The sequence below is a fragment of the Mastomys coucha genome, unplaced genomic scaffold (assembly GCF_008632895.1).
Source record: "Mastomys coucha isolate ucsf_1 unplaced genomic scaffold, UCSF_Mcou_1 pScaffold6, whole genome shotgun sequence".
NCBI classification, from domain to species: domain Eukaryota; kingdom Metazoa; phylum Chordata; class Mammalia; order Rodentia; family Muridae; genus Mastomys; species Mastomys coucha.
The window spans coordinates 55,923,696-55,937,970 of record NW_022196912.1 but is presented as its reverse complement, the minus strand read 5'-3'; the positions used below and the strand labels follow the sequence as shown (position 1 = coordinate 55,937,970).

The following is a 14,275-nucleotide window of genomic DNA, read 5'->3' as shown; positions in this document are numbered from 1 at the left end:
CTCCAGCAGTCACCAAAGGTGGAAGAACAAGGGACAAAGAGCCATTGTCAGCTTCCCTCTAAACTGAACAAGTTGGCAAGTGCATTGCTTCCTCTTAGGTGAGATAATTTCCATGTCTAATAACTTATATTAGGTTTTTGAATGTAACAGACTTACAAACACTTTGAACACCTTTGCACAGTCTGGATCATCTACCCAAAATCTTGCTTTATTTCCTCATCAACAAGAACCAAGAGTTCAATGCCTAGTAGTAATTGTTAAGAGACAAGGTCTCTCTTAGGTTCACAGTCAGCTACTCTAGCCTCAGGTATAACAAACTGCTTAACCTCACTAGGCTTCAGCTACATGTTCCTAAGACACTCAGGATTCAAGCCCAGACTTTTCTAAATAAACTATTTCTACTGTGGTTTTATCATTTGGCCTGTTTTATTTTGTTTCATTTTATTTTATTTTATATTGTCTTGTCCTAAAATATACAACGCCACTATAGCCTAAAGAGTTGTTATAGTCTTGTAAATCCTTCACATTTAAAGAAGTGCCTCTTTCTCTGACTGGTGTACATGCTCACGCATGTGCGTGCGTGCGTGCGTGCGTGCGTGCGTGCGTGCGTGCGTGCGTGCGTGCGTGTGTGTGTGTGTGTGTGTGTGTGTGTGTGTGTGTTGAGGGGGTCCTGCTTTCAGGAGATCTTTTCCCCTTTTGTCTCCGTCCTCTCATCGCTCACAGACCCTCTGACACAGAAGCTTGAGGGGATGTTTTGAACATCTTTACAGACATGCCTTCCAAACTTTGTTTTTCTTGTGTTCTTAGCTTTCCTGACATGATTCATTAGCACAGTGTCTCAACTGGGAGTCATGTGCCTTTTTTTTTTTCCATGTTTCCCCCTTTAGCTCTTGTCCTCAGGCAGAGAACTTTAGGAAAGTCTAGGTCACTGTCAAGTGCATATTGCTAATTTCCTAATATACTTTTGAATATAGATTTTCCTCTTCTCTCCATCAGTAATTTTAAAGGTTGTATTATAAAAATAAATCAATACAGATTATAGTGAACACTCAGAAATTTGCAAAATTACTCCTGAGTTAAAAATTTGACAGTGGAAAAAATATCAGGTTTTCCTTTGACTCGGAACATTTGTTGATAGCATCATTTATTCATTTCACTTGGAATGGTAACATCACAGATGGCCTCTCCTTGAATGTATTGCTGCAATAAAAATACGACCATAAATCCTAGTCCAGTGAGACCAAGTATGGCATGAAAATTTTAATGTACTACCAAAAATTATCTCAGCGATCCTGTTTATAGTGCTGAGCCATTCTTGATACCCTATAATGAGGTTCAACACTTTATGATGACTCTAGAAAGTACACTACAGAGTTCAGATTAACTGTCTCTAATGACAGTATGGTGGATCTCAGCATGTTTGAGCTGATGCTTCATTTGGTTGATAAATAATGACAGTTTCAAAGGCTCTCATTAAGCTGATGAACGATAGATATTCTTGTTCCCTCTAAATGGTGCTCATAGTCCTTTGTGTTTGCTGAATGAATGCCTTTATTTTAGGGAGAGACATGTCCATAACTGAGAAAATCTTGGTTGCAAGCTTCCAAAAGAAAGACATTGAGTGAAAAGGATAGCTGTGCTTAGAGCCAGCCAGGCTGGGCTTGACCCGCCCTGTATCAACTCCCTGAAAAGCTGTTCAGTGGTAGGCCTCCATGGGCTTTGCTATACTCTCTGCTTGGGCAGATTTGAGTGAGAGAAGACAGGTCATAGAGAGAAAAGAAGTTCAAAGGAAAAAGTGAAAGTGACTGGCCCAGAGTAAACCACCCCAACCATCCTTCTGTGGGGTTTTGCTGACATTGTGACTTACCAAACAAAAGTCCCTAAAAGTGGGACTTAGGCACTAACTGTAAAAGATAGAAGGTCTGAATAGATATTGAAGACCTATTCATACCCAGCACGTGCTTTATAGACATTGTTTAATTACCTCACAGAAATCTTTTTGAAATAAGATCTAAATTGACCTCATTTTTTTGTATTTTTAAAGTTACATTAAAAAAAGAAAGAAAGAAAAGAAACCTTCGTAGTATCTACTATGGGTAGAATCAGCAACTGTAACCAGGAACAAAGGCCAAGGCTCCTCGGATGTTCAAGGGGAGGAGATGAAGAGCGAACGAAGGGACAAGCACACACAGAAGCACATACATGCCTGCAACACCTGCAGGAACATAAAGTGGCTTGGAATAGGAGTGTCGTTGTCTTTATTTTTCATTGTTTGAGCTCTGTCCATTTATATACTGAGTTTTAGTCACTTTCACAAATACTCCATTCCTGTCTTTCTCTTCCTGGGACTTCTCTTCTTATCAAGTCTCCCTATGCCATATTTTTATGTCTTCTTTTTGTGTGTGACCAATAACTTCAGAGCTTCTTGACTGAGCATAGGTGGGAAATCACTTATTGGAGCAAGAGCAACTTACTAGTGGCTACAATTACAGCTTCTCCTCCAACAACACTTAATTGCCTCAGTAGGGGTGGGGCCTCATATTGTGGCTATCACAGCAGATAACCACAGCACAGTAAGATCACGGATACAATGGCTGTGCCATGCCCAGGGACATCTTTATTGGAAGAGTTGTCTTTAAACAGACCAGTCAGAGGAGGACTGAGTTGTGTGTTCAAGCAGAGACCAGAGTGACCATGCAGAGATGCAACAGGAAGACCAGCCTGGCTGGGACATCCTGAGGAAGAAAGGGGCAGCAGGAAATAAGAAAATAAAAGAAACCTGAGAGGGCCTGGAGATATGTAAACCATGGTAGGAAGTCTGTACTGTGTTCCAGCTGTGAAGAAGTGCCCTTCAGAAAGATCACTGTGGCTGCTGTCTGGAGAATAGACCAGCAGAGAACAAGAAAGGAAGCAGCCCGTTTGAGAGTGTGCAACCTGCAGGCTGCATACGAAAACTTGCGGCCAAAGGCAGCTAAGAATACAGCCCAATACAAAATCGTAACCTTCCTTAAGATGTTATGAGGGGTGTGTTTGTGTGTGTGTGTGTGTGTGTGTGTTGGTGTTTTTGTTGTTGTTATTGTAGTTTTGGTGTGTAAACACACAAACATGCAGACACCTGAAGTTAATGTTGAATGCCCTCCTCCATCACTTTCTGCTTTATTTATTGAAACTGTTTCTCCCTGAACCCAGGATTCACCAATTAAAGGTAGACTTGCTAGGCCCCAGGAATCCCCTATGTGGGCTTCCCAAGTGCTGGGATTACAGGCAACTGCCATGCCTCCTGACATTTATGCAGGCTCTGGGGATCCAAGGTCTGGTTTTCACACTTGTGGAAATACTTTATCCACTGAGGCATTTCCTCCACATCAAGTGGTGGCAGCGGTGGCGGTTGTTAATGTCTGGAGGGAGGGGGATTGGAACTTGACTGTGTGATTCTCAAGTGTGAACTCAGCAGATGATTGCATCATTTTGCAATGCCAAAAGGTTGTACATACTGCCAGGCAATATTTCAGAGTCTTTTCCAGGAGCTCTTGGTAGCTTTCTTTAAAAGGAAAAAAAAAGAAAGTACAGATCCTTAAGTGATACTAATATTTCTCCAGGGTTGAAAAACAGTGATTTAAAATTAAGAAAGCAGGGTGAGGGATGGGAAGAAGAAAACATGATTAAAAGGTGATTGCTGTTTCTCCATAAACAAATATTTTTGCTATTTTAGTTTTTAGCATTTTAGGATTTATTCATATCAATCACGGCAATGAATTTTTAAGTGTATCTTACTCATACTGCTTGGAAGCCATGTGAGTGGGTTTGTTTTAGTGACGGTGGTATTTAGGTTCCCGTGTCTGTTTTCTCACTCCTTGCCCCTATTCTCCTTACTCTGTCTGAATTCTGCATTCTTCTTACAAAGGAACTCGGGAAGTCCTGGGAAGAGGTGCAGTCAGAAGACGATCGCGAGCTGCTGGACCTTCAGGAAGAGTAAGGCATAGACTGCTGCTGGTTAATTACAGCGTGGAAGAACAGGCAGACGACTCTTTCATTTGGGCTGTAATTACCATTCCAAAGAGGGAGAATAAAAAGAAAGTCTCTAAGCCATGCAACTTTTCATGAAAATAGCAAGGTTTTTAAATTAAAATAATTTTCCCATTAAAAATCACTACAGATAATTTTGGGTGAGATTAGTTGGGATTTTAGGTTGTTTTTTGTTTTGCTGTTTATTGTTTTTTCGTTTTGCTTTATTTTACTTTCTACTTTTTCATACAGAGAGCAGGACATACAAATACAGAAATTATGTTAAGAACACAGATATGTATTGTCAGTGTCTTAGACAAAAACCTGCTGGAGATACAACAGTAAAGACAGAAATCCGATTGAGGCTTTCTAATTTCTTCATATTCTTTTCTACCATACATAAAAATATCATCAAAGGGAATTTAGGTAAAGAAAATAAACTCATACTCTGAGTGATCATATTACTAATACATGTTAGACAGTTTGCTATGATATTCTTACACCCATCCCTTTGAAGCGGTACCGGCTGAGTCTGGTAGTGACACTGTGGTGCAGATAGCTTAGACAGCTTGTCTCAGATCACAGTTACAAAGGAATGGCACTGAAAGAGACGTCACACGCCATACATTCTGTAATGGGCATTTCCAGGTGTCTCTCTCTGTGCCCATTCTCTGCTTCTTCCTTAGTAATAAAAGCCTGGTAACTATCAGATACTTTCTGTCCATGTAAGTAAAATACTTCCACAGCAGCTATGTGTGGCCATATAACTGCACTTTGACTGCAGAGATTTCAGCAAGTAAAAGTGCATTGCAAGGTATGAGAACAATATTTCAGCTCTATGGTATACATAGCATTGCTCCTTACGGGGCTTTCCTGTCACTACAATCTAAGTACCTGACAAGAGGCCACGGAAAAAAAGAAGGGTTTGTTTGGACTAATGGTTTCGTGGCAGGGCAGCCATGGATGCTGGATTCCATCACTGTTGATGGAGCTTGCCATGTAAATTTCCCATCTTCAGATAAGAAAACAGAGACCTTGGGCCAGAACATGAGCAGTTACAACCTCCCCCTGGCTCCCTGGCCCTCAGTTGGCCAGCGAGATCCCATAGTTCCCAAAACAGCTCCAGGGCTGGAGTTGTGAGCTGCCTGACATAGTGCTGGGAACCAAACTCAAGGCTTCTGTAAAAATAGTACATGCTTTTAACCTCTAAGCCATCTCTCCAGCCCTGCACGCTTTTTGAGTTATCATTCTACCATGAGATGTAACATTTCCCCCATTTAAAATAATCAGTATTTACCTCTTGAAATATAAGTGTAGGCTTTGTTAAACACACACACACACACACACACACACACAGTCCACCATGCCAAAGCACAGTCGAAGCACCTCAGCTCATATCCTGTGTATTTGGTGCATGTGACTAATAGGAGAACATCCCATCTCTTGGTAGGTGTCCTTTGGAATAAAATTTCTGACTCTGGAAAATATCACAGCACTTCCATTCTCAAGTCATTGTTCAAAAGAGTGGCAAATGGGGAAACTGGGCAGTACCTACTGGCTGCTTGTAGTCATCTCATGCTTGGAATTCCAGACACTGTATCTTAAAGTCACAATGGGATGTGGCAGGCTTTCCCAAAATGTCGGATTCAAGGATTGGTGGCATGTGCTAGGAAACAGACACTCATACAGCTCCCCATGAAGTGTACCCCAGAGAAAAGATGACCATGCTTTCTGTCTTCTTCTTAACCTAGTGACTGGTCTGACTGGCAGGAGTACCCTGTCTCTGCTGTCTGTCTGTTTTGTGAAAAGCAAGAGGAGACAATAGATAAATTGTATGTGCACATGAAGGTGAGCTGCTTTTATCTTTCCTTAATTTTATTTCATTCTGACAGTGTAGAGCTGGTAGTCATTGGGTCCTCATTTACTCACTGGGATGGTTTGTGTTAAGCTGACAGGACTGAGAATCTCCTAGGAAAGGAGCCTCTGGGCATGCTTGAGGGCTTTTCTTGACTGGGTTCCTCTAGGTAGGTGACTACGCTAAATATGGACTGCACCACTCCATGGGCCAGGTCCAGAACTGAGTTAGGAGAAAGAAACTGAGGGGCAGTGGTTGCTACTCTCTGCTTGTTCTTTATCCATGAAGGTTTGTTGTTGTATTTTTGTGATGTTGTTGTTGTTGTTTACCAAGGTACATTAATCTCAGCGTGGAAGCACACATCCTTCAATCATTATTCCAATCCTGAAAGTGCATTGTACAAACAGAAGAGACCGGCCAGGTCCATCCAGGAGAAGAGAATATGGTGCAGTGTAGAGGATGATTGACCGACCCGAGCGGGCTGCAGCTTAGATGCCATAGCTCCCAACCTCGGTGTGCTTCCCTGAGTATTGTAGCTCAGGAGTTGAGAGATCCGCTGCCACAATGGGTTCTGGGATCTTCTTTCTGGTTGTTCCTGTATTGTTGACTAGGATAGAAAGAACAGGTCTTGCTATTTACAAAGGTTGAGAATGGAACTGGACATAGTGAGCCACTTCAAGGAGGAACAATCAGAAAGAAGAAAAGAAGCATAGGAGCATTCCTGGTCTGCTTTCCCCTCTGGCTATCATGTTTATATTAAATGAAGCTAGTAGTTCTGAACCTTTGTTCACTTCAGTATACCCAAAAGATACTCCCTGTGTGTTGCTCTGACCCTTGGCTGGATGCTGGGGTAAAGAAAAGAATATCTAATGATATATGACAGTATTACAATTTGGGAATAATAATAATAATAATAATAATAATAATAATAATAGACTATTTCTGAGAAGTTTTGACATTCTCTGCCTGTCTTCTGAGCTATGTCTATAGTTGCATCTGCTTTTCACTCACCTTCAGTCCTCCTCATTCAGAAATACTGTTCTTAGTTCAGCAAAATAAGGACCTGAGCAGAGCTAGAAAGACTATGGGTATATATTCTTATGAATCTGTTTGTCTATAATGGGTTACCAGTAGGATAGATATATAGCCATTTATAGATATATCATGTAGGGGAAACACTTTTGGTACCCCCACAAGGATCATTGGTCCTGCTCAGTCACTCTCGTTGGTAGCATGTCATGAACTCCTGAGCATCCTGCATCTGGTGGTATTGCACAAAATGCTGCCACGGGGAACAAGATATTTTTTCTGTGAGATGATAGGTTTGAACATTTATACAGACAGCTGGAGAAAAGGGATAAGCAGAAGACCATAAGTCTCTGTACTGTGGCAGTCCAAAGAAAGCATAGTTGATGTGAAAATAGAACTGAAGAAACACACACACACACACACACACACACACACACACACACCTGACTGTATGAAACATCACTTGCTTATGGCTCTCTAAAACCTAGTTCTGTAATTGTGGTCCAGATGCCCTGCATGCAAGAATCACAATTTACCATACACTTTTATCAGGCTAGATATTTCAGACATAAAATCTGTCAAAACTGAAATAAGCTATAACTAATTAAAACATTTCAAATGATTGATGCTTTGAGTTGTGCTTTAAAGAACTGCTGACCATGGAGGAAGGTAGTTAGAATTAGAAAATTTCAAAAGCAGAAGATGATGAACTCAGACTGCTTCTAATATACCCAAGCCCCTGTGAATCAGATGTCTGTTTATAGCTTTAGTCTAAAAGATTAAATAATTCATATGCTTACAAATATACTCCTTCCCTTTTTTTAGGACACACATGAGTTTGATCTCCTCAGAATAAAGTCAGAGCTCGGTAAGTTTGGTTGAGAAGTTATTTTCTATGGCACTGCACTTTATGAACTATCCTGTAAGTGATGCCCGTGTCCTTTAGCCATGACTGAGGGCTGCAGTCACATGATCCGTCTCTGTACAGAAGTTCCAAATTCACTAAAGCAATGATTCCCGGCCATTCTGAATTTTGATCTTTAAAGGTTTGCTTCTTTTTTTTTAAATTTCACATACTTTTCTTCTGCTCTTCTATGTATGTGAGCACTTTAATATAATGCAAAAAAGAGGCTAGCAAAAAGAGCACAGGGAGCTTGAGGCTTGGGATTTTTTATTATAATTCATTTATCTGTTTTGTCTTCGAGACAGAGCTTCATTCACTATGCAGCTCTGGTCGACCTAGAATTTTTCGACCTCTGTCGATCAGGCAGGCTTGAAACACACAGAGATCTGCCTGCCTTTGCCTTCTGAGTACTGAGATCAAAGATATGCACTCCCACACCCAGGCAAGAGCTCAGGTTCTTGAAGTCAGATTACAGTAGTGTCTGACTCCAGCACATACTGTGTATATAATACTAGGTCCCAGGGCAGAAAACTGTGAACGGTGTGTTCAACGATACATACTGCAGTGCATGGCAGAATATCTAGTATGCATTATTACAGATGTGACCAGTTGTATAACTCTCAGGGTGACTGCCATAGAAGAGCTAGGAGCATTGTGATGTAAATCACTTATTTCCTAGTAGGTCTAATATACTGGGCTCCTGGCTATATGACTTTGCTCTGCTGCTATTACAGATGTACATATGTGTTACACACACAGTTTGTTTACTAGTCAGGACCATAGGTTGCAGAACTACCAGCCTTGTGTGAGATTGTGGCTCCAACATTGCCCAGCTATGAGATCTTTATTCCTAGTGAGTAACGTTGATATAATGATTCCACCTGGGTGATGATGGTTTGGAAGATGAAATGTATTAAGACGTAAAAAGTCGTGAGCATAGACCACAGCATCTAAGCCCTATATTGGTGCCCATTATTGTATTTTAATTGTTCCGTGTTTTCAAGTCAGTTAACTAGGATAAGTGTTCCTGTAAGAAATCCTAATAAACAATTTTCCATGTTTTCCACATAAAATTGATGAATATTGTAGAATTATAGATCTTAAGACATCACATGATATCATACAAATATTTAAGTTTTTATATATCAGTTTAAATAAATTTACAAATTGTTTAAAGAAAATAAATTAACAACAATGCATAAGTAATGCTGATGGCTGTCTAATGGTTTGCAGGATTAAATTTCTATCAGCAAGTGAAGCTGGTCAATTTCATTCGAAGGCAAGTTCACCAATGCAAGTGCTATGGTTGCCGTGTAAAGTTCAAATCCAAAACAGATTTGAGGACTCACATGGAAGAAGCTAAACACACCTCACTACTTCCTGACAGAAAGACATGGGATCAACTGGAGTAAGTCTTGTTGAACTAAACATGAACCTCCAAATTGTGTCCCTTTATTTCACTTCTTTAAACATAGACACACATATGAAAGCAAGTGTGTGTGTGTGTGTGTGTGTGTGTGTGTGTGTGTGTGTGTTTGATGTTTATATAACTTATTTGGTATGTGAGCTGCCTACTTCAGTATAGAAGTAAATACATACTTTTAAATTATATTTTATTAGCAAAATATTTTAAGCACCTTTACACAATTGATGTTCATCCATTTCATCTTTTTTAATGGCTGCCAGATGTGCCATTGACCACTATACCCTAACGTGTTAGGTTATCTCTTACTTTTTTGCTATTGCAAGTAGTAATGAAATGAATAGCAGCTATATGCCTACATTTGTGTCATAACTGTATCATTCAGATAAATTAGTATATCAATGACATGCATATCACAGAGCTTCTGGTGTACATTTTCCATATTGGCACTTTAAAAACATTAAGCATTCATTCTCTGACATGAACTTTTTGAAATAAGTAATGTCAAATTTCTCAAGTGTCATTTGTCACTCTATTCTGTGATGGGTTTCACATCATTTTTATTGACTTCAGTGGAGGGAGTGGGATGCTAGCTACTTAATATTTCAGTTTCCTCAGAGAATGTTAAATTAGGCCTCCACAGAACTCTAACCAAAAAAACCTCTAGTTTTCCCTGTTTGGAAAACTTCCCACTTATGAAGGCCAAAGTCAACCCTCTATTGACCTGGTACTCTGGTCTTAGTCCTCATGGTTGTAGTTTTGTTTGGTATTTGAAATTTTTACTTTTGAAAAAAAAAATTACTATTTTCGTCTTGGTTAAAATTTTAGAAGGACCCTACTTTGAGTAAATAAAGGGGTTGCTGTTTCTTAGCTGATTAACAGAACAGCACAGTACTGGACCAGGCTACCTCTCCAGCTAAGGTTTCCTATCATGATAGAAACTGAGCTGAGTGGCCCACTACCAAGACTCACATCAGCTTCTGGTTAGACAAGGAAGGTTCTGGGGGAAATCCACAGAGGTGTCTCCCAGCACAGCCCTTGCAGCTTATTAAAGTGTCGTCAGGGGACATGGCTGTGTGCACGCTGCTGCTTAGGCGTTTTTCATGAATTTTACTCATTTGGTTATTCGATGTATCTGTGCTTGCTTTCAGGTATTATTTCCCTACCTATGAGAATGACACTCTCCTGTGTACACTCTCTGACAGTGAAAGTGACCTACCTGCTCAAGAGCAAGCTGAAAACGTTCCCATCATCAGTGAAGATACGTCCAGACTGTGTGCTTTAAAACAGAACAGTGTTCTTAACCAATTGCTACTCCAGGGATGCCTGGAGAGCTAGGAGAAGCTGCTGTGGGCACAGTGTCACATGGATTTCTCCTGTAAGACACAGACAAAGGAGTTCAGATTTGATCATCGACACAGCCTTATTCACTGCCGAAGTCATGGTTGTTGTTAATGAGAATTTTTTTCAAGAAATAAAGAAGGAAAAAGAAAACGTGTTATTATTATATTTGGACTGAGAAATTTTATTATGATTATCTTGAATGATCTTATCTCATAAACTCGTGATTATCTACAACATGGAGAATGTAAAAGTCACAAACATTTGAATGAATGACCCTGATTTTAACCCATTGTTTATTCTCCTTCCCACGGGCCTGTCACCTGTCAAGTTAGAGTTCAGTGTGAATTCTGTACTAAATTAGGAACTTGAGAATGATTAGAACAAGACCCACCGAAGCAAAGAAAGATGGCCAAAGGTCTGGATAATGCACAAACTGGACTATTTAAAAATAATCCAACCCTGATTGTCTTAAGATGTTATTGTTTTCCTGTTACAAACCCCATAGAAGTGGGCATAGTGTAATTAATCTCTCTCTTCCCCAAAATATATGTGTACCTATATATGCATTTCCCTACTATATATTATAATAGCAATAGTAACAAATATAAGTATCACTGTCTATAAACATAACTGTAATGGTATTATAACACCTAATAAAGTTAAAAGGAACTTTTCAATATCATTTTTACTTTTCCCAGGTAGTCTCAAAAATGTGTTCTTATAGCAGGTCCCAGCTGTGATACACATAATATATGATCTCTTATAAGATGCACTCAGGAAAACAAAAATCACTTTTGTGGATTCCTACCAGAAATGAATAGCTTGGATAAAATAAACACCATATAAACCTAAGTTAAGTGACAGCCTGCAAAATAATTGGCTTTTACGCTTATAAAAATGTCAAGGTCATTTAAAAAAAAAAAACAGCTAAAATTGTATTCCACATGAAAGAGGGCTAAAGATAGTGTGATGGATGGGTTGGCTGAGGGGACAGGAAGTAAGCATCTGACTTTCCATGAAAGGCAGTGGGATTGTTGCAGATGTTTGGCAGGGTCTGTAAACAGTATGGTGTTTGCATTAGTTATTCTTCTTGCTGTGACCAAAAGCCTGACAAAAAGCACCTTAAGGAAAAGGGGACTCATCTTGGCTCCCAGGTTTGGGGAAGAGCCCCTGAGGGGAAGCAAGCACAGCACCTACATATGGCTACCAAGCTTCAGGGATCTCCTAGATCTACCTCTGCATGGATGGGATTGCAAACATACCGCCACGCCTGGTTGTTTATGTAGGTCACAGGGGTAAAACCCTTGTGCATGTGTGGCAAGTACTTCACTCACTGGGCCATCTTCCCCAGCCCCACATTTCCTCTTTTTAAATGCCACCTTTTATTAAACGATCCTTTGTCTCACTTTCTGAATTGAGATTCTTAAAGCCATATGATTTAGCATGTTCTATTACTCATTTGTCCTGCAGTGGTACTTTGGATAGCAGTGGTTCCCATAAATTCATTTATTTAAATGCTTGGCCTATTAGGAGGTGTGGCCTTGTTGGAGGAAGTGGAAAGTGTGTCACTGTGGTGGCAGACTCTGAGGTCTCATATGCTCAAGCTATGCCTAGTGGAAGAAGTCTTCCTCCTGCTGCCTGCCCCACAAGAAATAGTCTATGCCATCAGCCTCACTAGCCTGATACACTGCACACCACCCTTTCTATTTTTCATCTACCCTTTGTAGTTTCCTTAGTAATGTGGGTCTAAATATGTCTTTTCAGGTGATACAGAGAAGTAGTTTTCTATTTCTATTCTTTCTTTACAATTGAGACCCATACATACCATGTATGCTATACAACACTGGCTTCTGACGTTCTAGCCTTCATGGTTAATGGAAGCCTGTATAATAATATGTTGCCTGGATTTGTAAATCACATCCACTCTGACCATCTCTTTACATGCCCACGCATCAAGCTCTGAAGATAGATACCTAGGTATGCTTTTCATTAGAACCAAGCAAGCACAAAAGTAGATTTCCTTATTGTGAAATGCCTAAGTAAAAGACAACTTAAGTTAAATTGTCCTAAAAACAAAGGTTAAAAAGACAAATGTTCTCCTGTCTCTAGAACACTGTCTCTAGGAGACAGATTTGTTGGGGAAATCAGTGTCTGCAGTTGTTTCTCTAGATTGTTCTTCAGCTTAGAACAGGAGCAAAAAGATGTAAGTTAAAACCAAAAATAGCAAACCAGAAGGAGAAAGCTTTGGGGCTGAAAAAAGTGTTGTCTTGGAAAACAAGTCAGACATAACAGGAAAAGTGAAGCCCTAAGGAAAGGCAGCCACTAAAAGAGAAAAGTATCTGGGGTTTAATTCAAAAGATGTTATTCTGGGGGTGGATGGGTCTATTTTAATGGTCAAAGGAGTAACTTAAACCCAATCAAACCTAATAATAGAAGCTACATTCCAGCAAATCACAGTGACTCTCTGAGGGACCAAAAAATGCACATAACTACTGGCCAAGGCCTCTCCAAACTGCAAAGATGCCTTGCCAAGTAGAGTTGGAGAGCTCATTGTAAAAATGGGCAAACATCTGGATATGGAAGTATACCTATAATCCCAACACTTGGGAGGCTGATGTAGGAGGATCACAAATTCAAGGAAAGCCTGGACATAGTATATACTAAGACACTGTCAGAAAGCAGAAAGCAGACAGGAAAGATGGCTCCCTACCCACATCCAGCAGATTAAACAAACAGACAGAAACAGACCAAGGGAGTGGGGTGGGGTTGGGGGAAGCAGCAATAAGCAGAGAGTGGAAACAATAAATGAAAAGAAGCTGCTTGAGGCTTTAATGAGTTTGTAGGAGTTAGTCCAATTAAAGATAAAGCCATGAGTGCTGCTGTGTCCAGGGGAAACATACCTGAGAAAGCTTTGGAATTAAGACTCAAAATGAAGACAAGAAAGGTAAAAAGATCCAGGCAGTGTAGGCTTAGATTTTTTAAAGATCTATTTCAATTATGGCTTTTTAATGCTTCAACCTCCTTTCTAGCCTACCACCCACCAGAGGTAAGGGAAAAGAAAGGTTAGTAGGAGACAGGGTTTGTGGACCTGTTTAGAAATAGTTCTGTGCAGAGATTCCAATCTTTGTTGTCAGCAGTCCAGTCCACTCGGCAAACACCAAACACAATTCAGCAGTGGCAGCTCCAGTCAGAAGAAATTGCAAGGCTCTGCCTATCAGCAGGAGTCCCACCAGAAGTTCTTTGGTGTGTTTCTCTCCATGAAATCACCACAAGTAATGATCAGCAAAGAAAGCAAAAATGAACCAATGCAAAAGCATCCTCAGCAAAGACCAGCATCAGTGAAGCCCACCAATGGCCAGCAAAGGATTGCAAGGCAAACCAATGCAAGAGCATCATCATGCACTGCTTGTTGGGTTATATTTATACTCTTTCCAAACATCACATGTCTGCTCGAGTGTCCACTCCAGCAAAACATCACATACACTTTTACCAGGCAGCTTCCAGAAAATACCACGTGTATGTTCTCAGTAAAACATTCTCTCATACTTCTGCTTCAGTTGTAGTAAGAATAGGCTCATCTTCTCTTGAGGCTAGGCTGGATTCCTTTCCCAGTTAGGGAAAAGGAATCCAAAGGCAAGCAATGGAGTGAGAAACAACCTCTTTAAGAGTCCCACATGAAGACTCTGCTGTTATACATGTACAGAGGGCCTGGGTC

At 40.3% G+C, this 14,275-nt stretch overlaps 1 protein-coding gene across 2 annotated transcripts in view; it reads left to right on the top strand.

Moving 5' to 3' along the window:
- Znf277 (zinc finger protein 277) overlaps positions 1 to 11,240 on the top strand; it is a 123,438-nt gene extending 112,198 nt beyond the window's left edge. For both annotated transcript variants that reach the window (XM_031357378.1, XM_031357379.1), the window contains 5 exons: positions 3,905 to 3,972; positions 5,757 to 5,853; positions 7,715 to 7,757; positions 9,027 to 9,201; positions 10,368 to 11,240. In XM_031357378.1, coding sequence (XP_031213238.1) covers positions 3,905 to 3,972; positions 5,757 to 5,853; positions 7,715 to 7,757; positions 9,027 to 9,201; positions 10,368 to 10,554 — 570 coding nt within the window. In that variant the 3' untranslated portion in view covers positions 10,555 to 11,240. The remainder of the gene's footprint in view (positions 1 to 3,904; positions 3,973 to 5,756; positions 5,854 to 7,714; positions 7,758 to 9,026; positions 9,202 to 10,367) is intronic.
- Positions 11,241 to 14,275: the final 3,035 nt, after the last annotated feature.